The 26,006-nt window shown below is 45.6% G+C and overlaps 1 protein-coding gene across 1 annotated transcript; it reads right to left on the bottom strand.

The window, feature by feature from the left end:
- Positions 1-3,476: 3,476 nt before the first annotated feature.
- onecut3a (one cut homeobox 3a) lies at positions 3,477-24,454 on the bottom strand. The gene is made up of 2 exons (XM_068591783.1): positions 23,150-24,454; positions 3,477-7,244 (listed from the first exon to the last, which is right to left on the bottom strand). The coding sequence occupies exons 1-2, from the start codon at positions 24,186-24,188 to the stop codon at positions 6,952-6,954; spliced, it is 1,332 nt and encodes a 443-aa protein (XP_068447884.1). The 5' UTR covers positions 24,189-24,454; the 3' UTR covers positions 3,477-6,951.
- Between the last annotated feature and the right edge of the window lie 1,552 nt (positions 24,455-26,006).

Raw genomic sequence — 26,006 nt, 5'->3', positions numbered from 1 at the left:
CTGCAGTGGGAGGAGGGAAAAGAGGCTTTCTGACCAGACGGAGGTTTTTGTGTAGTTGGAGGCGTGTGTGTGTGTGGGAGACTACACCAGGGTACGTATGTGTACGTGTGTTTTGAGTGCAAGAAGTGGAATGTCCACATGGCCGGTAAATCACAGGACCCGTAGAGCAGCCCAGAGAGCTCAACCTTGTCTCCTAGGTTTGGTAGCCAGATTGTCATACCTCTGATTTCATCTTTGGTTTCAGCGAACACTCTCAAAAGGCAGACTCACCCTCTCCGGCCTGTGTGTGTGTGTGTGTACGTGTGTGTGTATCTGTGTGTCTGTCTGTCTGTCGGTCCGAGTGCAATATAAGCCACCGTCTCCAGACGACTTTGTAAACTTAGGTAAGTACAATGTAAGCGTCTTTGCATTGATTGTGGCCCTTCCTTGGCACTGGGGACAAAGACAGTCGAACATTGTAGAACAATGGAGCCATAAGCGGGGGGGCGAGGGAATGGGGGAGTGGGGGGGACAGCTTGCGAACATCAACATGGACTCCATTTTGATGTCAATGGCAGTTTGGGGCATTCATGTAAAGCTGTATGACATCAGTGTGGTGAAACATGGGGCGCTGTAGTGCTCTCCTCTCCCCAGACACTCGCTACTGTACCCTGAGTGACTGGGGTTTCTCCGGCTCGGGGGAGGAAGTGGGTCATGGGGGGTGGTGGAAAGGTCATGGAGGTCAAAGTGTGAGCGGGAGTAATGTCGAGGGGAGCGGGATGGGGTAGAGGGTTGTACACTCTGACCCAGCAGCAACGATTAAGATTGGGGGGGTCAGGTGTTTGCATAGTTCTCTGTGCAAAAGCCACCAACCGGAGCCATTTTTTATTCCTCGCGGCTGGTTACATCATCGTTAGATTAGCAGGAAGTCGTGGCGGGTGATGGGGAAGTATGGTCTTTGCACCACAGCTCTTGTTCTGTACTCCCGCAGTGCACTACATTTTGGCAGTAGGGGGGGGGGGGGGACGCAGGAGGGTTGAAAAAATGACGGCGGATGAGGAGGGAGCGAATTTGAAATGTTTCGGTTCGGAGTGTGTTGCGTAACCGAGTCAAGCTCGATGGGATGGGGTGTTTTGGTGCAGCGGAGGGGAGCGATGGGGCAGTCGTTTGGCAGTCGGGCACAACAGATCGTCACAAATTAGAGAGCCTCTTTTCCCTTGGTTTAGTTCTTCTGTTCCTCCCCTTCCTCCTCCCCACTGGCCTGCCCTCTCTCTACCTTTTTTTTTCTTGTTTTGAAACTGATTGTCTTCTACCATCACAAAGACACTTGGTTCTGATTGATTAACAGGTAACAGAAGAGGGAGAGCACAGTGTGACTGGGGGTGTCTACACTAGTCCCATTGGCGACATTCGATCCCACAGTGAAATGACACGCACATACGCTGTTTGACAGTCAATGCTGGCGACATTTCGGGGCCGGATCGTCAGTTGCCAAATGGTACTGCGGTTGGTTGGTCGGTCAGTCAGTAAGAAATGGTTTTTCAAATTTTTCGCATGACAAATATTGCAACCCATGGCAAAGGAACATAAAAAAGAAAGAAACACGTTGTCTTCCACGTAGGTACAAATGAACACACATACACAGATTGAAGAAAAGCATGTAGACAGACATACAGGTATATTCAAGGCCGCTCGGGCCTGTGTGTGTCCCTCTGATTAACTCCAAGTAAACAGCCCGTCTTTGGAAAAGCAAGACACACATTTCAGGACCCGAGTGAGGACCACAAGCTGAGGAATGAAGATTGAATGCTATTGATTGGGAGGAGAGGAGTTTGACCTCCCCCAGCACACACTGCCCCCTACTGTCTGGATTTATATACATCAAAGAAACAGGGGGATAGGGGAAGGGTTGCAACAACACATGCACACAACCAGTGAATCCAACAGTGACGGAAATTCTAAAAACAAGGACCCCTCCAACGCCTAAAACCCAAATCCTCCCACCCTTTTTTTTTTGTTTGTTTTCATAACCAAAATATCCCCCACCCCTTCTCCACCCACTCCCAAGTCTTTCCATCCTCCTCCTCTCCCCACAAAAATCACAGGTCATTCCTGTTGGTTTCTATACAGTTATACAATATCCATGCACAAAAGAAAAAAGCGCACCTTCTTTTCAATAGGAGGTGCTGGTCTTTAATATTCTAAGAACATCAGGAGCACTTGAACACACCCAGGAACCTTCAAAAGTAACTGTGAAATCTTTTTTTTTTTCAGAGAAAAGACAAAATTAAAGGCAGAAGAAAGCTAACAATAAGTAAAAGGTTATTCCTCCTTTGGTTTAACATCAAATTTTTGGTAAAGCATTTCGCCCAAATCATATTTTTGTCATTTCTTTTCTTTTTTTTGTGTTATTTTCCTTTTAACGTACCCGCCTTGGACAGAGCTTTGAACTAAACATCTGAAGTGAGCAGCTCTTGCCCCCTTCTCTCTCTCTCTCTCTCTCTCTCTCTCTCCCTCTCTTTCTCTCTCTCTCTCTCTCTCTCTCTCTCTCTCTCTCTCTCTCTCTCTCTCTCTCTCTCTCTCTCTCTCTCGATTCTAGCCTTCTCTTCTGTCTCTTCTTTTCCCACGTAACCCTTCACAGAAACATTCACAATGTCTTTTCCTTTATGAAAACAGTAAGTACATGCCGTAGCAAAAACAAACAAGAGAACGTACGAGAAAAATGAGCAAACAAATAAAAAGGAATTTAACAGTATAAAGCTTCAAGTCACAAGTTCCAAAACTAACTATCATAGTATCATAGTTTCATAATCATTGTTATCATTAGCAGTATTATTTTCAGTTTAAATTACATAAAGTTTACATGAAATGTTTTTGAGGTATTTCAGAATTAATTGTCAACACATGCCTACCGGGTCTTAGCACTAGCCAGGGGGAGAGGTTCATAACTGGACAGACGAGGTGGAGGGAGGAGAGGATGTGTGTCTATAAACTGTCAGTGAGTCGTCCTCACTGTTCTAGTGAAGCCTCTGTGCTTACACGTAGTGGAGAGAGAGAGAGAGACATGAAGTGTGAAGGTTTCAAACTTAGGCCCTGCGAGCGCCCAGAGCCTCGGCCTTTCCACCCCCCTCTTTCTCTGTTACACAAAAATATCTCTGATGCGAGAGAGGTAAAGTGGCCGAGAGTCTGAGCACACACGGGCGCAGAGGGGGAAATAAAAAAATAAATAAAAAATTCAGGAAGAAAAAAACGTAAAGGCTCTGAGCTACTAGAAGATCAACGATATAGTAACAAAGACTCTGACAGATTAAGGAGTAACATATAATTTTGTTTCAAATAAATAGTGTATAGAAAATGTTTTATAGACTTTCTACATGATAAAGTGCTTGTATTCTAGTGTATCAAGATGGAAAGTCAATATGGGAGAAAATGCTGACACAGCCCCCACTCTGTGTCCCTCTCTTTGCCCCCCCGCCCCGCCCCTCCCTGCGGCTTCCGTCTATCCAATTATGGGTGCGTTGTCTGAATGCGAGTGCATGTTTGTAAAATGGGTGTGCAGCTATGTGCATGCACCCTCATTGGCTCTGTGTGTGTGTGTGTGTGTGTGTGTGTGTGTGTGTGTGTGTGTGTGTGTGTGTGTGTGTGTGTGTCCAGTGCAGTCCCACCCGTGGTTGAAGGGAAAAGGCACTCAACTCTGTCTGCAAGGCAGCCACCTCCTGTGTGGCACGATGCAGTCCGACTGCGCTGTTTGTATGAGTGTGTGTGTGTGTGTGTGTGTGTGTCGGTGTCGGTGTGTGTGCGCGTGATATCAGTCTGTCTATAACACTTTTGAGCAAAAAGTGGGGAAGGGGGACTCTTTTTTTTCTGTTTTTTTTTTTTTCTTTTTTGGGTTTGTGTCCCCCTAGGCAGTTTGGGACCGGTAGGCTGCAGTATCTTTGGTATCAGTGGCGGTTTCACAAACCACTCAGCTTAGTGAGGTAGCCACATTGGTTCTCACTACAAACAAATGTCATTTTGTCAGCCCAATACCTAGAGCTGAATCTAGCTATTTTACCTATGCTCACTGAACTGTATACCACAAATCGATGTTCGCTCATCATCCTTTGGCGACGTTGACTCACTGCTTACAGCAACGTGAAGTTTGTCAGTACCGCTCAATCAACTCCTCCACGATGACCATCTCTTATCTAATCTGCACCGCTAATCTGACTACATTGTTGGAAATGCTACAGTTGCATCTTAAGAACACACAGAGAACAATTGAGTCGCGAGCGGTAAAAATGCACCGAGTCAGCCGGGAACATTTGGAGGTCATGTTTTGTCCCCCTCCGTGTTCGCCCCGTTGTTGGGAGCTCAGCTTAAAGGGGGCTGAGGGTACCACAGTTCTGCCATGAAATGCCAAAAGAGAGAGAGCGTCCGTCGTTTTATTTGTCTCTTCAGCAGCTCCCTGTTTTTCTTGTCCTCTTCTTTCTCACGGTAAATGTCTCCTCCGAGTCTTTATTCACATAGAATGCAAAAACAAAAACAAAATCCTTCATTGGCCTCGGTCCTTGCATCCCTCTTCTTCTTCTTCTTCTTCTTTTTTTTCCTTTTAAAAAGTCCTTCCTTTTTTGTTTTTGTTTTATCAACAAGGTGCCTTACTTATGCACAACAGAGCACAATAGTAACAAGAAATAGAAACTTTGTGTCTATGGTACTAATTAAATACCCGCATCAATATAGAGAGGAAGAGAGAAAGAGAGGGGGGGGGGCAATGGGGTTAGAGGGACAGAGGAGGTAGAGAACCAAAGATAGAATGAGAGATCTTTCTTCTGCTTCAAAATGTGTCCAGTTATGTGTTGGAGACATTTTCTTTTGTATTTGTAACACATACTGTGTGTGGGTGTGTGTTTGGTGTGGTGTGTGTGTGTGAGTGTGTGGTGTCTTTGTCATTTGAGGTTTGGTTATTGTATGCCTTAAAATCTGATTCTTTTTTTTCCATTTTTTTACTAAAAAAGTATATTTTAATTCAGATAAAAGCTGATTGTTGGTTGCTATGGCACACACCGCCCGTCATCAGTGGGGCGCACTGTAGCTGTGTGTGAACCCTAGTACCATATTCTCTGATTCGCATTAAGGCAGTAAGCATTGGCACTAATTATTGTAGCATTTTGACAGCTGAGTGTGGTGGTTAGCTTTGGGTTAGCTACTGATAACCCTTGTGTGGGAATAACCAGGAGATTTGGTTTGAATCACATCTGTTAAAAGCTTCTTCTTCTTTTTTTTTTTTGCAAACAGATGGGATGGAAGAATGATTTGACAAAATATGAAGCCTCCCAAATTAATCTAAATTAAACCTCCAGTACACCTCCAATGTGTCTGTCTCACTGTTTTACTCTGTTGTACTTCTCTATCCCACCTATGTGTGATTTCTGCACTCTATTTTGTGGATTTCTTGAAGATTTGGATCGGCTAAACAAATCCCTGCCTTTGCTAAATCCTTGCGTTTTCAGCATTCAGTTTAACCATCCCCCCCCTCCTCCGGCTTCACCAGTGCTGGTTGGATGAGGAACAACAATAGGATAATGGTTAGCTATTGATCTGCCTTCAAAGAGCTGCGAGGGCCTGAATGTGTTGTGCCGTGACTTCTCCTCAGCATCTAGTGGCTCTTCCCTCCCTCTCCTCCGCTCTGAGCCCCCATTGCTCTGCTGGATACAGGACTCTGCTCTCGACAGCAGGGGGCACTGTTGCTCTGCCGGTGCGGGCAGGACTTTGGAGGGAGAGCTGTGCTGCTGCTGCTGCTGCTGCTGTTATGAGGCCTTTGTGTCCCCATCTCCAGTGGGTTCCATGTGCTCCTCTTACATTCTGCTTTTCATATGCAGCTGTAATGTAGTTGGCTGGGTGCCCGAACGTGTTGTTGTCGCTTGGTTCTCAGTTATTGATCAGAGGAAAAGCTCCCAGCAGAACAAAGAGCATGCCCAGACATCTCGCCCGCCTCTCCTGTTGGTCAGAGAAACACAGACTCTAGGCTCAGGCAGCGAGTAACACTGACATGTCTCCCTACAGGCCTCCAACATCTGTGCAAAAAAATATAGACCTGGGCCTGGAAGACCTGAGTATCTCCTGCCGAGCGTCTTGAGTTTCACCTTCAGGAGGGGTCAGGGCCCCGTTCTCTCCGTCTGCATCGATTCATTTTTCAATTCATTAGTTTGCCGTATGATCGGGCTGAGCTGCTCTCTGAAATGGCTGGCCATCAGGGAATACCTTTGGCCGAGGAATGAAGGAGACTACGGGAGGAAGGGGAAAGGAAGGAGGGGTGGGGGGTTTGGAGGGGGGCAGAGGCGGAGAATTGAAAAGCCGTGTTGTTGTTTCTTCATCGGCGGCGTTGTTTTCTTTATGACGGCCTTGTGTGTGTGCAGGATGGGGCTTGGATAATAAGGCTATGTGCTGTTCTGTTGTCAGATTTATTGCCGTTCTTTCGCCCTTGTTGCTTCCGTGTGCCGGCATGGACGGGATGAGAGAGGGACTAAAGAGGCAGACACAAAGGAGGTGAGTTGGAAGGAGAAGCAGAATCTGTGGCTACTTGGGTTGGTGAAGGAGGCCGGCAAATGTGTCTCGACGCCGTCCAACGGAAAAACATCAAATCTTTGGTGTCTCTATACTTTTGTCAGATGCCATAAAAATGATTTTCTTTCAAAAAAAAAGACAGAATCAATGATTGTCCTTTTGTGAGTAATGCAGAGTGGACCTGACTTCACAATTCACCTTTTTTTTTTTTCCTTTTCGAATATGCTTGTTTCAGGTGAGAGCTTGAAAATTCGGACTGACAAAAAAGATGATTGCATGGCACAAAGGATTTTTCGGGGGGCAGAGGATGCAGTCAGACAGTCCAGGCCAGGCGGGGTTGTTCTAGACACGGTTTCACAGCCAATTTTCCATGTTGCCTGGTCTTCCAACCTGGTTCCCCGGCCCTCTGAGGCTCCTCTCCTCCTCTCAGGCCTTGGAGAAAGTGGTGGCGGATGTGCCCGGCTGCCCGGGGCTACCGCCGTGGTCGTCGTGCCAGCGGTCCACGCAGCGGCGGCGCGCGTTCATAAAGAAGTTGCTGACGGTGCTGAGCTCCAGGCCGAGCTGCTGGGAGATGGTGATCTGCATTTCCTTGGATGGACGCTTGTTCTCCTTGAAGATGGCGATGAGAGTGCGGCGCTGCAGGTCGGTGAAGACCAGACGCTGTTTCTTGGGCGCCGTGTTGCGGTCCTTGTGTTGCTCCTGTTCTTTGCGCTTGCAGGCTTGGTGTGGATGGCAGCGGTGGGAGGGATGGGGATGAGAGTGGGAGGCAAAGAGGGGAAAGAGAACACAAAGCAAGGTAAATATACAAAAGTGATTATTTTCCTGATTAGATGGCAAAGACAGAAGGTGGAGGGAAGTAAAGTAACTAAATGTATCATTAGCCAATACTTAAACACATAAAAAAACTCCTTTATACACCAGCAAAGATTCTACAGCTCCATCTCTATTGCCATATTAAAGTTGATTTAAAGCTAATCCATGCCTCCTGCCCAGTGGGAATATTCCTTCCATCCTGCAGAGTGCAGACAGGGAGCCAGCCTGCGGTGAGAGAAAGATGGGGTGAGGAGGAGGAGGGTGGGGTGGGAGGGGGGAGACTGGCTGTTGCCTGCTAGCTGGAGACACTGCTGTTTGATTCAATATTAATGCAGTTTGAGTCGCAATGGGGGACTGAGCGACTGTTGCACAAAAGTAAGCATTTTGTGCGAGTGTGTGTGCGTGCGTGTAAGTGTGAGTGTGTGGAAATGAGAGATAGGGGAGGGGCAGATGGAGGGAAAGAAAAGATTTGGAGAGAAAAGAACAGAAAAGGTGGAGGAGTAAGACAAAGTGTGCATTTCTCTGTGTGTGTGTGTGTGTGTGTGTGTGTGTGTGTGTGTGTGTGTGTGTGTGTGTGTGTGTGTGTGTGTGTGTGCGCGTGTGTGTGTGTGTGTGTAAGAGCCGAAAGAGAGGAGCTGAGAAGAGGAGGGAGGGGCGGCAAGTGAAGGAGAAAGAGAGATATTGACCGACTTTGCTGTAGGAATTGGGGGGTTCTCTGTAGGGACTGAGGTCAGAATCTCCCCCCAGCAGGTCTACAGTCTGCTACTTCAAACGGAGCCCACTGGAGCCCACTCTATTGAGCTCTGAGAGGGTATTTATAACCCCCCCCCCCCTCCCCACACCCCCACCCTCCCCAAACACAAACACTCGAGAGGTGCTGCTATGAGCCCCTTCCCATACACGGAGCAATTTTCAAAAGAAAACACGCCGAGTGTACTCTTCTACGTTTGGAGGGGTGGGGGTGGTAGGTTGTGGGGGGTGGGGGGGGGGTGGGGGGGGGTGTAGCGAACACAGAAATTAATAGTTAATAGAGTGCTGTATTGTGGGTAAGTGTGTTGTAACTCAAAGTATTCGTAGGAGACCGGTTGCAAAGCAGCAGACAGGTGCAGGGTGAAAGAAGGAGAAGAAAAAAAACAGCGCCCAGATATGATGTAGGAGCAGTTGTGTGTGTGTGTGTGTGTGTGTGTGTAAGTTGTGTGTGGAAGGTTAAGGCACCACCTCTGCAGCCACATGTTCCCCTGCTGGCCGAGGATCGAATCCTGCCAGAATGGACTGTGTGTTCCTCTCAGCTTCCCTACTGTCTCAATAAAACGAGAGCAAATTGGAGAGAGAAGGGGAGAGAAAGATGCCATCCCTGTGGGGTCTCCACCCGCTGCCTGTTGGTATTGTCTGATACTTTCATACTCGCCTTCAATAATGTCTCACTCTCACGCTGCGTGTGAGTGTGTGTGTGTGTGTGTGTGTGTGTGTGTGTGTGTGTGTGTCCTGATGCATTTAAGGACAGAATTGTGTATTCTTTTTTTCACCCTCCCTCTTCATGCAGCGCGTGGTGTGTGTGTGTGTGTGTGCGTGTGTGTGTGTGGAGAGGAGGTTGTGATTATGCTGAAGTGGCTGGAGCCAAGCAGTGGCGCTGTGTGTCTAATTACAGTGGAACAGAGCCCATTGATCAGCCATTGCAGTCCAATCTGTTTACTACAGATGTCTAACCTGCACACAAGCCCATCCATCATATTCATATTTCACATCAACGCCGCGGCTATATTTATCACACACACAAGCTAGTGTGCCACATCAAAATTTTAATCCATGCTTGTATGTACAGTATGTACATCATCGTAGTCTTGATGATAAAGAGGAGGAGGAGGAGGAGGAGGAGGAGGAGGAGGAGGAGGAGGAGGATGTGGTTTAATCATTTGGACTCGGGGCTGAAATTATTCACATTGTCTCAGTAGGTCAGGTGATCAAGGACGCTCAGGACGGAGCATTAGAGGAGCGAGGCGCCGCGTGAAGATTTAGTTATTTATCTTTTGCTTCCATCTCCTTCTCACAAAATACGATGACATAACGAGCACTTATAATCTAAACATGCGTCTTCGAGTGGCACTAACCCAAAAATATCCTCCAGTATTTCCAGGAGGAAACGTATGGCAGGCCGACTGACGTGATGGATTCATCAGGAAATAGATTCATCAGTTCACTGGGTTCATATCTCATTCAAGCATTGTGGCTGAGAGACAGCCAGCTTTTGAGAAAAGCCTCCCTTGGTATAGTCTTCTTGCACATATAGTCCTCAAATAATTAGTGAGAACTGTTTTAAACATCAAACAATTTATCAACCAGACACAGACTAGATTATCTATCAAGTTAGATAATCACAATCTTTAACCCAGGCCAGAAGAGATTAATTAATCCAGAATTGAGGTCTCATTCTGACACTAACACCATGCATATGATGCATTATGAACATGTTGTAATCTGCTCATTGCACTGTATAATTGTAGTTGTATGCCCTCAGAAATATCCCTACTATGTAATAATAATAATAATCATCATCGCACATTATTCAGCATTTTAGAATGACATATTGGTCATAATACTTCATAATTGCTGGTCACACATTTTTGTTTTCTTTTGCAGGAATCGTAGTGTGTACAATACACTACGAGTCTTGTAGTTGAAATATACTGTCGTCTTTTGTAAATGCATCATAATCAAGTTTATGATGCATTACAATGTGATCATAAGCTTTAAGTGAAGTGGGATATAATGCATGTTTTGTGTGTTCTTGCATAGTTGCAATTATATTTGGCTTTACTTAAAGCAAACAATGGCAACTTAGAGTTATAATCACATTATAACAGTGATTATGATGCATTATTTAATCACTGTAAATGTAATAAAACTATGGGAATCATAGTATACTATATGAGCATTGCAAAAAAAATGATACTTGAGCGTATACGTCTTTTTTATAATGATTTATATGTTATAATTATTGAGCATTATGGACATTTTCTGACTTCTTATGAATATAATTATACAGTTTAATTATATATATGTTTAGAATGCATTATAGACATGGGGGTTAACTCAGCAAATGACTTTCCACGGCGGTGAATATCCGCAGCAGCATCCTGCAGTTTAGCTGAACATTTATAACGATGTATTCTAACACACACACAAAAAAAAAAAAAGGAATACGCACTGCAGCTTGAACTGGAGGCCGATATATGAAGCTGACATCGTTACAAGAACAGAATATCTGCATCCAAGAAGCCAAAGCAGCAGCAACACGTTGAGCTTCAGCGAGACGAGTCTCACGCTGGTTGTGAACGTGCAGCTTTCAAACCATTTCTTCAACCGCAAAGCACGTCTTCACGTTCATCTTTTGCCAAATTACATCGACGTTGATATTGCTTTACGCATGCAAACATGATCTTTTAGGCAATGCCCACGCGCGAGGATGCTCCGCTCGTTCCACACATGTAGGGACTTGTACTGCGTGAGCTCCCCACTGACCGGGGGAGAAGCTACTTCTGCTCAGCAAAGGCCCGCCATCCCCTCCGGCTTTGACTTGTGTGGAAGAGGATTCGTCTCCCAGCAGGACGATGAGCCCAAACATGAAGCAAAGTCTGTTTGAAGACCACGAGGAGCAGTAAGCAGTGCTGACGTGCACTGCTTTGCCCCCACAGTCACCACGCTTCTGCCTCCATGAACAAAAGGTGAAAATACAACACACAATTGTACTTATTTTTGTGGTTTTGCTCCTCTAACACCTTTAATTTGTGTAATTATGTGTCGTATTAAACACGACTTGATTACAAATGTGTGTTTGTGTTCAGTAACTGACGCAACATTATTTCTTGTATTGGACTTTGCTTTTAGAATGACTTCCTCTGCAGCAATACAGTTCATATTATTATCAATATAGATTTATTGCTATCTCAATAATTCAGTCCGCACTGACTTTCCATTTATTTTATCGTTGACCAGAACACCTCCACTTCCCTCCAGTGCGTGACCTTTTCCTCCTGTGATTCATCCATCCAGATGGGCCAGGTATGCACACACACACGCACACTAAGGCTGTCCCAATATCAGATTGTCATGACACAATTATTGTAGGGGGAAAAATTACAAATCCTAATGACATTATTGCAATATCTGCTGAAAATAAAAAAATATCTAATTTTGTTATCAGGCAAATTGGTCTGTGACTTTGTTTATTGTGCATTTTCTCTTCTTTTTTTTCATGTTTTACAATAAATTGCACCTAAAACACGAGTGTAGGAGGCGCAGAGAGTCTGTGACCATATTAAGTTATTTAAAACACTATATCATCAAATGTGTATTATGAAAATCCCCTTTTATTTTAAATACCACTGTTATTTGTAATATCATTGCAGCACACTGTCTAACACTTGAAAATGTGAAATGTTAAGTGTTGGAAAGTGAAATAGGATGTTTTGCAAAATAAATGTAGTATTTTTCTTGTAAGGAAACTGGATCAAAGGGGCTTCATGTAGCAACATTTTGGCTTCCTTTGCTTATTTGATGTACTTTCATCTAAACGTTGTGAATATCGTGTGTCACTTTGTATTTTCCAGGCAGTATAATTAACATGCATCTATCTAATAACAGAAAGGGAATTCTTCCCAAAAATCTTTAAAGGTTTTTAAGAAGTCAACTAATCTGTGGGGCAAATGCTTTAGAAACTAACCGCTGCTCAGCATTTTAATTACAATTTCTAGGACTTTATTCTCTTTTTATCCACCAAAAGGTTCTAATTAAAGACACACAAATCTACTCTTTTTGTGTGTGTGTGTGTGTGTGTGAGTGTGTGCAATAACAACTGAGTCGTGGAGGGATGCAGGGTTCGGGGGGATCTATCTCTTAATGTGCCTCCGCAACGCGCGCAGACAGTCCCCGCTTCTCTCTCCACATCCCTCCGCCGGCGAGTCACGTCCCTCCACCGCATCGACCGCGCGCTTTGTCTCTCTCCGGCCGGCAGGTGTCGCTGTCGGCTGCTCTGCCGCTCTGCTGCTCGGCTGCTCGGCTGCACGGGGCGCCGCGGTGCGCTGCCTTTGCTACAGGCGCTGGATTTAGCGATCGATATCGATCGATCGGGCGAGGAAGGGGGCCCTGATTACTGAACCAAGCTCGGCGTTAGAAAAGGAAAAAAAAAAAAATCGATCATTGCAGCTTTTAGAGCTACAGTAGGCACCGAGCAGAGAGACGGACGTAAACTCGTGCACAAAGAGCAACCGGACAAGGGCAGAAAATCCTGGTTTGGTGCCGCTGAGTGTTTTCTGAGGCGCGCACCCTGCTGCGGGAAATGTGATTTCTATTTCTCTGTATAAGTCTGCGGAGTGCAGCTGACCTACTTTGAATGCATCACTCAGGCTCCCCCACAAAAGACATCCTGGCGTTCATTGTTTTAGTTCACGTTTTACATTTTGCATTCTAATAATATTGTCTTCCCCCCCCTGAATGTCACCTCAAGGGCCTCTCGAGTCTTTTCTCTTCAACTATCACATTCCTTAATGAGTGATTCCTCTGTGCTACGGGATGAAAACGGGGGTAACTTAGGCCTATTTCTTTCCCACTCATGACATTAATATTCTCTGCTTCACGACAAACCAAGCGAGGTTAAGAGAAAGGCCCTGGGTGTTCGATATCGATCGATAGATTCGTGAATAATTCGTGTGTGAAATTCAGTTCGTCCAATTAATTATGCCTCGGAGGGAGGGAGGGGGGTTCAGGAGGGGGCAGTGGGCCCGGAGAGGAGATTTATGAAGGGGTGGAGAGACGAGAAAACACGCCAGGCAGGAAGGAAGGAAAGCGTGATGATGATGATGATGATCCAGCTCTCTTTGTGGACTAACATAAATACATAAATACAAAATCAGAGGAGGGTTGGAGAGAGAGAGGGAGATGGGTAAATGATCATCACCTGGTCTGCCTGTGTTTACCGTCTGTTCACAGCTGGCTCGGGCCTCCCCCCGTCCCTGCAGATGTGAGTCCATCTCGAGCATTAATCGTGTATTGATCACCTCTGCCCTTCCTGCTCATTATGAGAAAGTCTAACGGCCTTAATATTACGCCCATATGTTTTCATGAACCCATGATTTCACATCTGCATCTATATATTTTGTATATATATATATATTTTGTATATATATATATATATATATATATATATATATATATATATATATATATATATATATATATATACAAAATCCTAAAATTGTATATATATAATATCAGATATATATGTTTTGCAATATGTGATCCACCCATATATATATATATATATATATATATATATATATATATATATATATATATATATATATATATATAGACACACACACACCTCCAATCCCGCAGCCCTGAGCACACGCCATTTAATTAATTTACCAATAAACACTGGATTACTGGTTACGGAGCGCTTATACACACACACACACACACACACACACACACACACACACACACACACACACACACACACACACACACACACACACACACACACACACACTCTGCAGCTCGTGCATTGTTGGCACTAACAGTCCATGCAGGGCCAGGCTGCTCCTCTCCGGACTGTAAGAAACGTGATTTGGCATTTGGTTGTGTCGGCTTCAAGTCTATTTATGAAGTCGCGTCTCTGCTGCTTCGCACGCGCTGTTGCCTTAAAGATGGATGTGTGCCCGCGCGGCCCTCTCTGGATACTGTGGCATTTACTTCATGCTGCGCTGCAGGGCAATGCCAAGCCCCCCCCCCCCCCCCCCCCCACCAACACACACACACCATCCACCCTACCCCTTCTCTCTCTCTCTCTCTCTCTCTCTCTCTCTCTCTCTCTCTCTCTCTCTCTCTCTCTCTCTCTCTCTCTCTCTCTCGCCAGGCCGAAACACTTCCAAGCTCGATACCCCTTAATGTAATGAGCGAGAATTGGTGTTAATATACTGATAAAGCGACACAATTTGTTTGTTTGCATTCTCCAGCGACTCCGCTTCGAGGCATTTCTTCTGCAGCACTTCAATAACACTCAACCTGAACTCAGTTACACCTTCGCCCACATCGCACCTCTGTCTCAGTCTCAGCTGCCTGCATCAGTTTACCTTCATTTGCTCTGTCATCTATATATTGTATTATTATTACATATCAAAACTGTATTTTCTGTCAGTTTGAGATGCACAAAATGCACCTAAGAAATACCATTTTATTCAGCTGTTTTCAGCAACCCAGTGGTAAACCTATAAGAAAATGTGCTTTCAAAAGAATTCAATAATCAGTGAAGGGCTTTGCTGCCTGCGATGATCACGCTCCTTATGAGGTTTTAGATAATTAAATGCACTCAGCCATTTAAGCGCATGATTGAGAGAAAACGTGTGACTACATTTTAACCCGCATCATTATTATAATTACGTGTTGCTGGTTTAATAGCAGCCTTGGTCCGCATGTGCCATTTATTTGTATGAGTGGCTCCATTGTTGGAGCAATACTCCATATCTGCGTTTATCATTGATTTCATTCATAATTGCTTTGAGCAGTTATGCGTGATATAGCAGTATAATCATCTTGATGCTTTATGTTGTTGGACACGAGACAGGTTTCATTTCCCACAAACAACAGGTGTGAGCCCGCTGCGGTGTGTTTCCATATCAGTTATGAATGTATTAATAAGACCGTCTTTAGGTATTCTCCTGGTTGGCTTAAATGCCCAACATCTTGGAGCAGTGCTTCTAAAAAATTAAAATGGCTTTATATTCTCAGAAAGGTGTATTAGTTGAAAAATAATTGCCAATAAATAAACTATTCAACTGCTGCTTCAATTCACCCCATAAACAATTAATTCCAGGTCATTAACATTTAAAGAAATGCAGCCTCTGCGGGGTCTCTTGCGGGTGATGCGGTGCGGGGTGAGAGGATGTGGCCGCTCAATAGACCCGCACGTCACGTGAAACCACCGTGTGGGCCGGACTCAAACCTTTTTTAATTTGCTCAAAAGAGTTTACGCACTCATTTTTTTTCGTCTTCTTCTTTTTTTCAACCTCCCTAAATCTGTCTGATGCTCGTTGATGGTGAAATAAAGAAACATAGATGTGAGGGAGAAAATAAAGAGTGAACCTGGAAATAATTTGCATTCATCGCCAACTTCCTAACATGGCTGGTAATACAGAGTGTGAATATAAACGCATATACATCACGTGATTTGTCGAAATGTGTTCATATTCTTTAAATGTCAGCTGCCACTTCGCTGTTCATTTCTTATTTGTCGCAGGAGAATCTGCAAACTGATCTGCAGTCAGATGATACAGTTTACTCTCCACGGGGAGACGAGACAGGTTTTCAATAACAGGAATTCTCCTCATTCAATACAGTTATCACTCAATCATGTGAAGAGAGTCAACAGAAATATTTCGACACCCTCTTTGCGGTCAACTAATTGCCTTGATATGCTTTTATTTTCTCACAATGCCAAAGAAAGTATATGAGATTGAAATAAATCACGTGTTTGGATTATTCCGTATGACGTCTCTTTCGTTTTTGTCTCGTTTTTTATTAGTTTATTTTCTCGATGCTTCATTTGTGTCTTTTTAGCTAATCTAATTGTTGCAACTTCTTTTTATTCTTCAGTTTATTACTTATTTAGGGAAAATCATTTAAAAAATAAATGATGTGTGAACCCTTATTAAAAAAAGATGTGGTGAATATTGAAAATACAAAATAAAATAGATATAAATATAAATAGTTGTACTTTAGAATAGTTTATTTTCACATCATTAAAACGGACAATATGTTACTTTATAATAAATGTACATTTTGCATGTCAAAAGACCAATGCAATCAACACACACGCGCACGTACGCACGCACGCACACACACACACACACACACACACACACACACAGCAGAAAACCTGAGTAACTAACAGAAGGAACAACAGTCAGCGTTTTCATATCGGCTCAGTAAAGCAACAAATTATTAATTTCAGAATAACCCGCAGCCTCTTCGTTACAGGCTATTTAATAACATGAAATATAAAGGCTATATGCGCGCCATCGATTCATTCATCAATTGATTTCACAGTCGTTTTGTTCCTTTGTTGATCTGTGTGGGGTTGCCCAACCGGAGTTTCGGGTTGCATCTGTGGGTACGATAAGCTGTGAGTGTGTGTGTGTGTGTGTGTGTGTGTTCGTGTGTCTGTGTGCGCGTGTGTGTTTGTGGTTTTGTTGAGATCGACCCTGCAGGAAGACTTACAGAGGTTCCGTACAAACCATCTGGGCTCTCGTTTCAAAAAGGCCCGGAGAGCTGCAGACACGACTTGTCCTCAAAGCAATGTGTTTTTGTGACGAGACTCAGTCAGAGATTAATGATTCAAAGCAGCACGAGACTTAACGTCTGTGTACTTTACAGACTGTAAAACGTGTCGATTATAACACTCCATTTAAGCACGTATTGGCTTTAACAAAAACGAAACGAAATTACCAAGATTTTACATCATTTATCTTCTCCCTTTCGCCCCAAAATACTGCCACTTGTTGTTTTTCTCAAAATAAAACCATATGAATCATTGTAGGTCACACACACACACACACACACACACACACACACACACACACACACACACACACACACACACACGCACACACACACACACACACACACACACACACACACACACACACACACACACACCTCAATATGTTGAACACCTATAAGTGAGTAAATTACTTTCTTCTTTTTTAAGAACCCCGTTAACTTCGATATGTGACTTCACTTCCCTTAAACCTTTGTGTCCTTTCCTTGTTCCTAAGCTGCGCACTAAACAGCCATTACGGGCCCTTTAATAACCGATGGCCTGTCAGGGAGTCAGATAAGCAGCCAGTGTTCAGACACCACCGCGGCCTCACGGCGCAGATTTATAACCACATTTACGGAAAAAAAAAGTAATCCATTACTTTATTCCCCAAAGTATCGAACTCCTCAGTCAGTGGGAGGAGCCACATCTGAGGAGTTACATCAGCAACAACAACAAAACCCTACATGTTTGCTCGGAATACAATCTGAGGATGAGAAGGAGGGTGTTTGGAGAAAATAGGTCAAATGGCGTGGCTAAAACGTGACAAATTATTCGTTGCATGAAAGACGACGTGTGTGTGTGTGTGTGAGCGCAGGGACACGTAGGCCTATTTTGAGGGGGATGTGAAGGAGGGGGGGGGATCCCCGCGTTACATAACAGCTCCGTCGACACAATGTCCTCTGGTCAACATTTTTAATTGCTCAACAGTCTGTGCTCTTTGGAACCGCTGCAGATTGTGGCGGGTCAACAAGCCACCGTGTGATTTAGTTTCTTCACCGGACGACTTCACGCGCAGACCCGTGTCCGACTCCAGGGCGCGTGGAGGAATAAGGAGATTGAATTATGATTATCTGAGGTTTTAAGCGTGCGTGTGCGTGCGTGTGCGTGTGTGTTTTGCTTCGGAAGGAGGGGTGCACGCGGTGCCATTAACCCTTTGATGCTAGCCGCGTGCATTCAGTCGACTCTGCCAGCAATTTGATTTAAAGGTCATTCTCTCCTATCGATCCGGTTTGGCGAGGGGGCGACGGAGTAGCGTAGGAATTGATCATCTAAAATAGAAGAGACGGTGTTCGAGACTGTACAGAGTCCAGACTTCTGCTGCATTTATAATTGCAGGCACGCCCGCCGTGTGAATTGGAACAGCGCGCGTTTGTGTGTGTGGCCTAAAAAGAGAAATGAATGGAGATATGAGCGACGGTGTTGACTCCTGCCTCTGACGCACATGTAATTTCTATTAAAATTGCATTATTTTGAATAATAAGGTCGACTCGGTCAGAACCGTGTGGGTGGGGATGTATAATGAGCGGAAAGAGTTCACGCGACTGTGAACTTTAAGTCGTCTGGTGCTGCTAATCCGTCTCTCTGTAGCAAAATTGGAGCGGAGCTATAAACCTTTCAAGATTTTAAAGTCAGTGTTTCTTTTTTTTCTTCATTTTTTTTTTGGTACCAGGGCACGCGGCGAGCTTGTTGCAGCGAGCCGGCGCGAGAGTTTATTAGTCGTTCTGCTGCTGTGTGCTATGAAGGGTGAGCCGTTAATGGGAGAAATGGTGTTGCATGGTGGAGATGGAGGGGGTTGCATGGCTGCATGGCGCAGCTCCAGAGATGGAAAGCAGAGGCCAGGGGAATGGAAATCGATACAGATTCAGGGCTCGCCAGATCGGCCTTAACAATGTGGCGCAGACGCACTCAACATCCCGATCACATACACACAGGAGAGAAGAAACCGGGGGAGGCGACACGACACGTATGCAGGCTGTGTGGAGCCCGTGCTATGATATTGTCCTCGTGTTATGCAGTGGTGGATACGAATATGGAGCTGCAGTCTTTAGATGTCGTCTTCTAAACACAGACAGAGTGCATGTGTAGGTGCCCCCCCCCCCCCCACACACACACACACGATATACGATCACTTCCCACGATCGATTCCGATCTGAATATTCATACATCAGCCTATGACATGAACATTCATGTAAATGTAAAGTTGTATGAATTGACCTCCCTCCTCTCTCTCTCTCTCTCTCTCTCTCTCTCTCTCTCTCTCTCTCTCTCTCTCTCTCTCTCGCACCACATACAACCAGCTTCCTCATCAGATAAAGATGCCGAGGCGTGAGATGTCATTTCATCTGGTTTGAGCCCCGCTGGACGCGGGATTTAAACAAAACAGCCTCGAGGTATAATCTCGAGAAAATGACTGTTGCTCTCCCACCGCAGGATTTCAAAGGCGATGCTTGTACATGCGTGTCTCGGTACTTGCAGCACACGTTGCTGTGCTTAACGAACAACGAGGCTCTGAAACCGCAGCTGCACTGTTTACCCCCCCCCCCCCCCCCACACACACACACACACACACCCCTATCTTCCCCTCACACATCAATTATTAAAGTACCAATCGATCATTTCGCGGGCTAACATCAAGCCATCTCTTCATGAAAAAAACAATGTTTTAGATTAACCCGCATCAATCACATCTTAACCCATTAACCCGGTTTAAATGACCAACCAGAAGACGATGCGTTTGTGTTGTTCCTGGATATTTTTGGTGAGCATCTCCAAAAATATGGACGACCCTTTTCTGCAACAACAACAAAAAAAAGAAGAATCTAGAGATGTGATTAAAGTGGCTTCGTGCAGGACTGGGAAGTAGGGTGCTGTGATTGACGCGATGGTGGATTGTAATATTGATCGATGGGTGGAAGCTGTTGGATGAAATAATGGTGTTTAGGGCCGAGAATAATGCTATTAACCATGTATTGGTACAACTCCAGTTCACCACCTTGAATTGTCCTCAACACAGAGGAGATCCCCGCAGTTCAATGGGGATGGATGGGAGGGAAGCACATTTCAGCACTCTGGACAGCGCCTTGAAACCGTTGAACCTTAAGAAGACTGACCTGCAGGAATAAACTCCCTCATAAATGATTTGTAGGGGGAAATAAAAAAAACTGTTTGTAGCCTCCTTTATAGCATGCATACCATGACTGTTTAATTTGCAGGAAAGCAATAATTAAAACCCTCTTAAACCATTAACCCCAGCTTAAAGTTAAAGGCATAGCATGTAAGGAAGGTCTAACTCAATAAAAATATATGTGGGGAAATGAGCGTCGGCATTGCAGAGCTGCACTCGGGAAGGGAAAGGGTGCAGTATGTGTGGGTGTGTGGGAGGGGGGATTAGGCCCGTGTAAACTGCGTGTAGTCCATTGAAACATGAATAGAGGCCTCCCACCATCAACAATGTTTTTCCTCCGTGGCCCTCGGGTCTTGACCTGCACACCCTGGCACGTGCTGCGGTCATTCAAATGGTAATAAACCAAATGCGCTTTTTTTTTAAAGGAGGGGGGACCCTGGTATGCACCAAAATGAAAAAATGAGACGCATCATTTCATGTATATACTGGACGCCTGGTGATATATTTGTGGTGTGCAGCAATTATTTGAGCCGTGAAAACTATTTCATAATTTTGTAGAATACCGAATGACCATATAACCCAAAACCCACAGGACAAATGAGTGAGTGCATTACACACAAACGGAACATGATTACAGCAAAGAAAAAAAGGTGTGCAATAGCGTTTTTTTTTCTTCTTTTCAACAGCTGTCCTCTTTTCCGCCCCCCCGCCCCCTCCCCTCCCTCTGCTCCGGGGGAGAGACCAATGGGAGAGAGTGCTGAGGCGGGATAATTGATAGATGCACTGGCTATCCTTATCGATCAGGCCTGTATTGACCCGACCAAATACATTGAGATGGAGTGTGGAATTCAACACAGATGCAAAGACGAATTGTTTTCATCGTTAATGCGATCTTTAAATGCCTCCCCAACCTCACTTCCCCCGCGTCTTTCTTATTTGTGCAGCTTCACAATGAAGTTGCCTATTTACTTGTGCAGTAGTCGACTGATGCATGCGCTGTAAGACAAGAGAATACGAGACACCCAAAAGGTTGACGCTGGCCTGGGTGCAATGAGCCTGCATGCATGGGAAGAACACAATAGGTGGGACGCCTGTGGGTCTTTGCCCTCGTTGCATTAGGAGATGTTGAGCGTGAAGGGCACACATTTCCACCACACACCCCCACCCCCAACCAGGCCCATCTCTGCTCTGCTTTTCGTTTCAGGGGTGGATTGTCATGTGTGTGCGCAGACACTGGCATTTTCACATTAGCTAAGCAGGGCAGCTGCATTGATTTGTGTGACTGTGATGAATTTGGAATAGTAATTTGAATTTATTGATTGATGTGGCCGAGCGAGTAGGGCCCAGCCTCACTTTCAGCATCACAACCCCCCCTAACTCCCACTCCCAGCCCACATGCTGCACCGAGGATAATGGTGATTTTAAATGCAATAAGTAAAATGTTGCTCGGAGCATTTGCATACAAGTCATTTGTCATTTTTGCCAAGTTGGCTTTTTCTCAGAGGCCTTTTGTGACTGCGGGTTAATGCACATAAAAGCGCACACAAGTCTGCTGCTACAAAGCGGGGGGAAAAAACATGAGTTTATGGAATGCACATAATACAATGTATTTTTTCAATAGAATAAATAATACCGTATATCGCCACTGGATCAATTTTAGAGTGCAGCCCTAATTTACATTCTACAACCAAATACGCACGCACGTACACGCGCGCCTTATATCGAGGCTGCCCTGGGCCTGACCACATTAAAATATGCAGTGGGTGTGCTCTCGCAAGACTGTGCCACTCCAACATGTCAATTGAATTGGGGGTGGAGGGTTGGGGAGGTGGGGGGTGTCCTCACGCCCGGTGTGGAAGATATAAAACCCCACAGCCCAATTAGCTTTAACAGCAGTGGCACTTAAAGAGACAATTGTGGAGTGTTTAAATCTTTATTTACCAGAACCCCACTAAATGCGCAAAGGAACAATTTACATGCCATTAAGTGCTTTTCAATAGGGCATTGACTGGAACTAAAATATGCCACTATATCTGCTTAATTGAACTGGGTCTCTGAAATACGACGGGGAAGCGCTGATTGACGTTTGGAAGCGCAGCACGTCTAAACGGGGCCTTTACACAAACATCAATGAGAGGGGACCTCTCACTCACATCTGTTTTAACTCCATTGCGACGTCTCTCGTTTTCATTTACGTCCTGTTAATCAGGTCTTCGGTGTTAAAGGATTTAAGGGGTGGGGGATTGTTCCAATCACAGCTTCTAGTGTGATAATCTTTGCGCAATAAAACTCCAAACGATGGATGGAAGCCATGAACCATTTAGAAACACACAGTGGAGAAACAATGTCTCTCCATATTGAAGATAAGAGATGTCCAGACCTTTCTGTAATAGTATGAGCCCAAATATAACATTTCCGAAAACACAATAATTCAAATTGCTCCGGCTAAACAGACCCTGAACCAACTTTGGAGACCCCCAGAGTGCAGAGGAGACAACACAGAAAGACGCATCTGTTTGTGTCTCTGTCTTTCACATCCACATCGATCATTTATCAGTGTGCTGCTCTGAAAGGGGACGCCTGGACCTGAAATATTGATCCATAGGAGGTCACGCTCCCCCGACTCTTTGGCCAGGCCTCAGACGATCCTTGTTTGCGACGACGCGCTTATTTGACAGGGGGAGTGCCAGATTACTACATCAACTTTGTTTGATACTAATGAGTGCAAAGAAAAACGGAGTATTTGCGTTGCAGTGATCTCTGCATCTATGTTGGCCTTACTCAAGTCACAGCTGTGAGATGTAATCAATTTTGATCACATCCTGCTTTGATTTCCTTTGTTTAGCTTCCTTCTGTGTGTGTTTGTCTCTGTCTGTCTGTCTGTGTGAGGGAGAGAGAGAGAAAGAGTGAGAGAGAGAACACGACATAAAAAGCGAGTGAAACAGTCAGAGGGATGTGAGTATGCATCCTGTTCGTGCGTAAAGCCGCTGCATGTGTGCGCAACAACCAACACATCCGTGCAGACATGCGTTTGCACCTTGTCTGCTTTGGAGAGACGCTTCCTCCCTTTTGTTTATATCACCTCCAATGTTGCACATCGTCTGTTTATACTATCATGGATTGTAGCATCAATCAAAATATAGATTTCCCCCAACATTTAACACCCCAACTGTCATGATGAAGTTTTACTCGATACAATCGACTAATAACTTCTAGTAATGTCTGTTTGAGCAGCTATTGACAGTCTCGCCACATTGACTTCTAATTGATCCCTCCACATCACTCAGGTTGGGAGCTGTCTCCTCACTCACCTGCAAGCCTGAGCGCCGACATCCGCTGGAACTCGGGCTCCTGGAGCCACTTCCACATCCTCCTGAACGTCTCCCGGCCAGACTTGAGTTTACTCCACGGTTTAGGATTCCGCAGCAGGTCAGACAGAGTTCCCTGGGACCGGCACAAGATCCTCTGAGCAAAGATGGCCTGGGGGATGCTGTAGCGCTTGAGCTCCGCCGTTATTCGCTGTGCCACCTCCTTGGTGTTAATCTCCTCCACCTGCCCCGACCCACCTCCCTGCCCGCCTCCCACCACCGTCTGCCTGTCCCGGTCTGACAGCATGGACCCGTTTGCCTGAGAGTGCGGATGGCTGTGATGGTGTATGCCGTTCAAGGATGTCATGAGCCCGGCCCCGTGGCCCCCGAGACCCCGGGCCAGGTGCTCCTCGTTTCGGGACAGCATGGCTGCGTGGGACTCGAACCCCCCCGAGGAGATCATCTTGTCGTTGGAGAGGTGAGCTCCAGGACCGTAGGCGCTGAGAGACTGCTGGGAGCTGTGCAAAGACCCGAGACCGTTGGACAGCGGGGACAGGGACTGCCCCATGCCGGACATGTCTTTGGGGTAGTGTCCGTAGAGGTTACTCATGGAGGCGAGGCTCCGGTCGTCCCTCATCAGGGTGAAGCTGCCGCTGACGTTCCCGGCCGCGAGCCGCTGGTGCGCCGGATGATGGTGAGCGTGAGCGTGCGGGTGCGGATGGTGAAATTTCTCCGAGACGGTGGATATCGGGGGCAGGTGCTGCAGCGGCGTCAGCGTGGTGTAGGTGCTGCTCAGGCTCATCCCGGAGTCGCACGACATGGTCATGGCCGGGTGCAGGGGGCCGGACAGAGCGTGGTCCGTGCGGTAGTCCCCTGCGCCCTCCAGTATCGAGGCCATGCTGGACACCATGGCTGACCGTCCGTGCGACACCAAGTTCCGATGCGACGACTGGCGCGCGTGCGGGTTGTTCATTAAGTCGTTCGTTTGATGGGAGTGAGGCACGCCGTGCAGATTTCCAATGTTTTCCATTGTAAGCTCCATCGTTGAGAAGGATCTTTATTTCCACCACCCCTCTCGCCGCTCTCTCGCTCTCTCCCCTCGCTTCTCCCCCTCTCTCGCCGTCGCTCTATCTCGCACTCCTTTCCAATAAATGTTGAACGATTTCAAAGCCGAGCCATTGATTGTAGTTGCCTCTCTGCAGTCAATCCAGCATGGTTTTGAAAGATCGGGTCCCGACCGCCACACGAACTGCGCCGCAAAAACCCGCTGCCTCAGTGCGTGAAGGTGTCTGCGCCTGCCTGGGTTTCTCTCGCTGTAGAGCACCTTCCACTATACCCAAAGCGCCCGCTCCGCTCTCTGTGTGTATATTGACGTGGCCGCGCTCATGTTAAGATGAGCCCGAGCCTGTGTGCGCATGTGCGCGCCCCCGTGGTGTGTCCGCGCACTCTTGTCTGGGGCCAACCTGACGTCACTTGCCCCTATGTCATGGGGGTTGTTCGTGTTGCCCGCTGGACCTCAAAATCCCAGGAAAAAAAAGAAGAAGAAGATTGCATTAGACACTTGGCGATAACACTCAGGAGTGCAGTGTGTGCAACATTTACACTCAGATGGATAAGATGGACTCGCGCCTTGTTTTCTCTGATAAAGGCGTTTGACTCGGCGCCAGCAGCGCACGTGATGCCTCCCTTGAAGGTTAAATATTAATTGACACGTCGGGCCACGAGTGTAATGAGAAAAAGCACAAGTTATCTGGAGGAGGTCGCGGCTCTCAGCCCTTCGCCTTCTGTCTGTCTTCTTTACATTGAAGATGTTTCTTTTCTCTTGTCGGGATGTTTGCTGTATTCACAATGATGGAAATAACGAATTCTTTAAGAGGTGAAGATTCACAGTTTCAGAATGTGTGGATGACCTTTGACACGTTTAAGTAATAACCAACTTGCTTCTATTTAATATAAACGATCAAATCTTTCTGATCGATGTCTCGCCGTTAACTTTCACCCATAACTTCTTTTTCTGGTTTTTATTTTTGTATTATTTTGTATTCCTTCAGCAAATATTACTGAATAAATCTGTCGAGAGCATCGCCTCGAGGCTTTGACCCCTTTGGCATCTTTGCTCGTCGGATTCAGGCCACGAAAATAAAAAAAAATAAAAAAAATAAAAAATTCTCGTAAACTCTCCCGTAATATTTCGCGTCTCTCAAAACTTCGATATCAAAACTTGCTGCTCGCTGACGTCAATCCAGGTCAGCAATCCATCAATGTCAACGTATGTATGGATCAGGAGATGGATCAGGAGAGGCATCGATATAAGCTGGTGCCTATTGCAGGAGCCCGCAATATGGATGCGATATAGCAGCTTGAGATCGAGGGATTGGATCCTGCAAAGGCCCGCGGTTTGGGGGGAAATCATATAGTAAATATAGCTTAATTTATCCAAATATTGCTTCCTGTTATGTGGTGGATGCAATGTCACAAAGACATAAACAGTGCAGGGTAATATAGCCAATATTAAATTAGTTAAAAGTGATAAGGGTCAATGCAATATCCAGTTTCCAATTTAGTCGCCTATAGTTTGACATTGCATCTAATTTGCTTTATAGTGTTTCAAGCTATTTTGTCCCCATATGGCCACAAATATTACACCCATCTGACGCATATGGCTTCACAAACATAAGGTATCAGGGTTGTTATTACATGTAATTGTCCAGCACGTGCAGCTGTCTTTATTTTGGTGAAATGTAGACGAGAGACGAAAACTGTAAGAAATCACAACATCAACACCTGTGACATGCTTTAGATATGTTTGAACGTGTGTGTGTGTGTGTGTGTGTGTGTGTGTGTGTGTGTGTGTGTGTGT

This window comes from Clinocottus analis, unplaced genomic scaffold (assembly GCF_023055335.1).
Source record: "Clinocottus analis isolate CAN_PGR_092001 unplaced genomic scaffold, fCliAna1.0.p SCAF_25, whole genome shotgun sequence".
Lineage (NCBI taxonomy): Eukaryota > Metazoa > Chordata > Actinopteri > Perciformes > Cottidae > Clinocottus > Clinocottus analis.
Note: the sequence above shows the minus strand (reverse complement) of the source record. Positions and strands in the feature narration are given on the sequence as shown.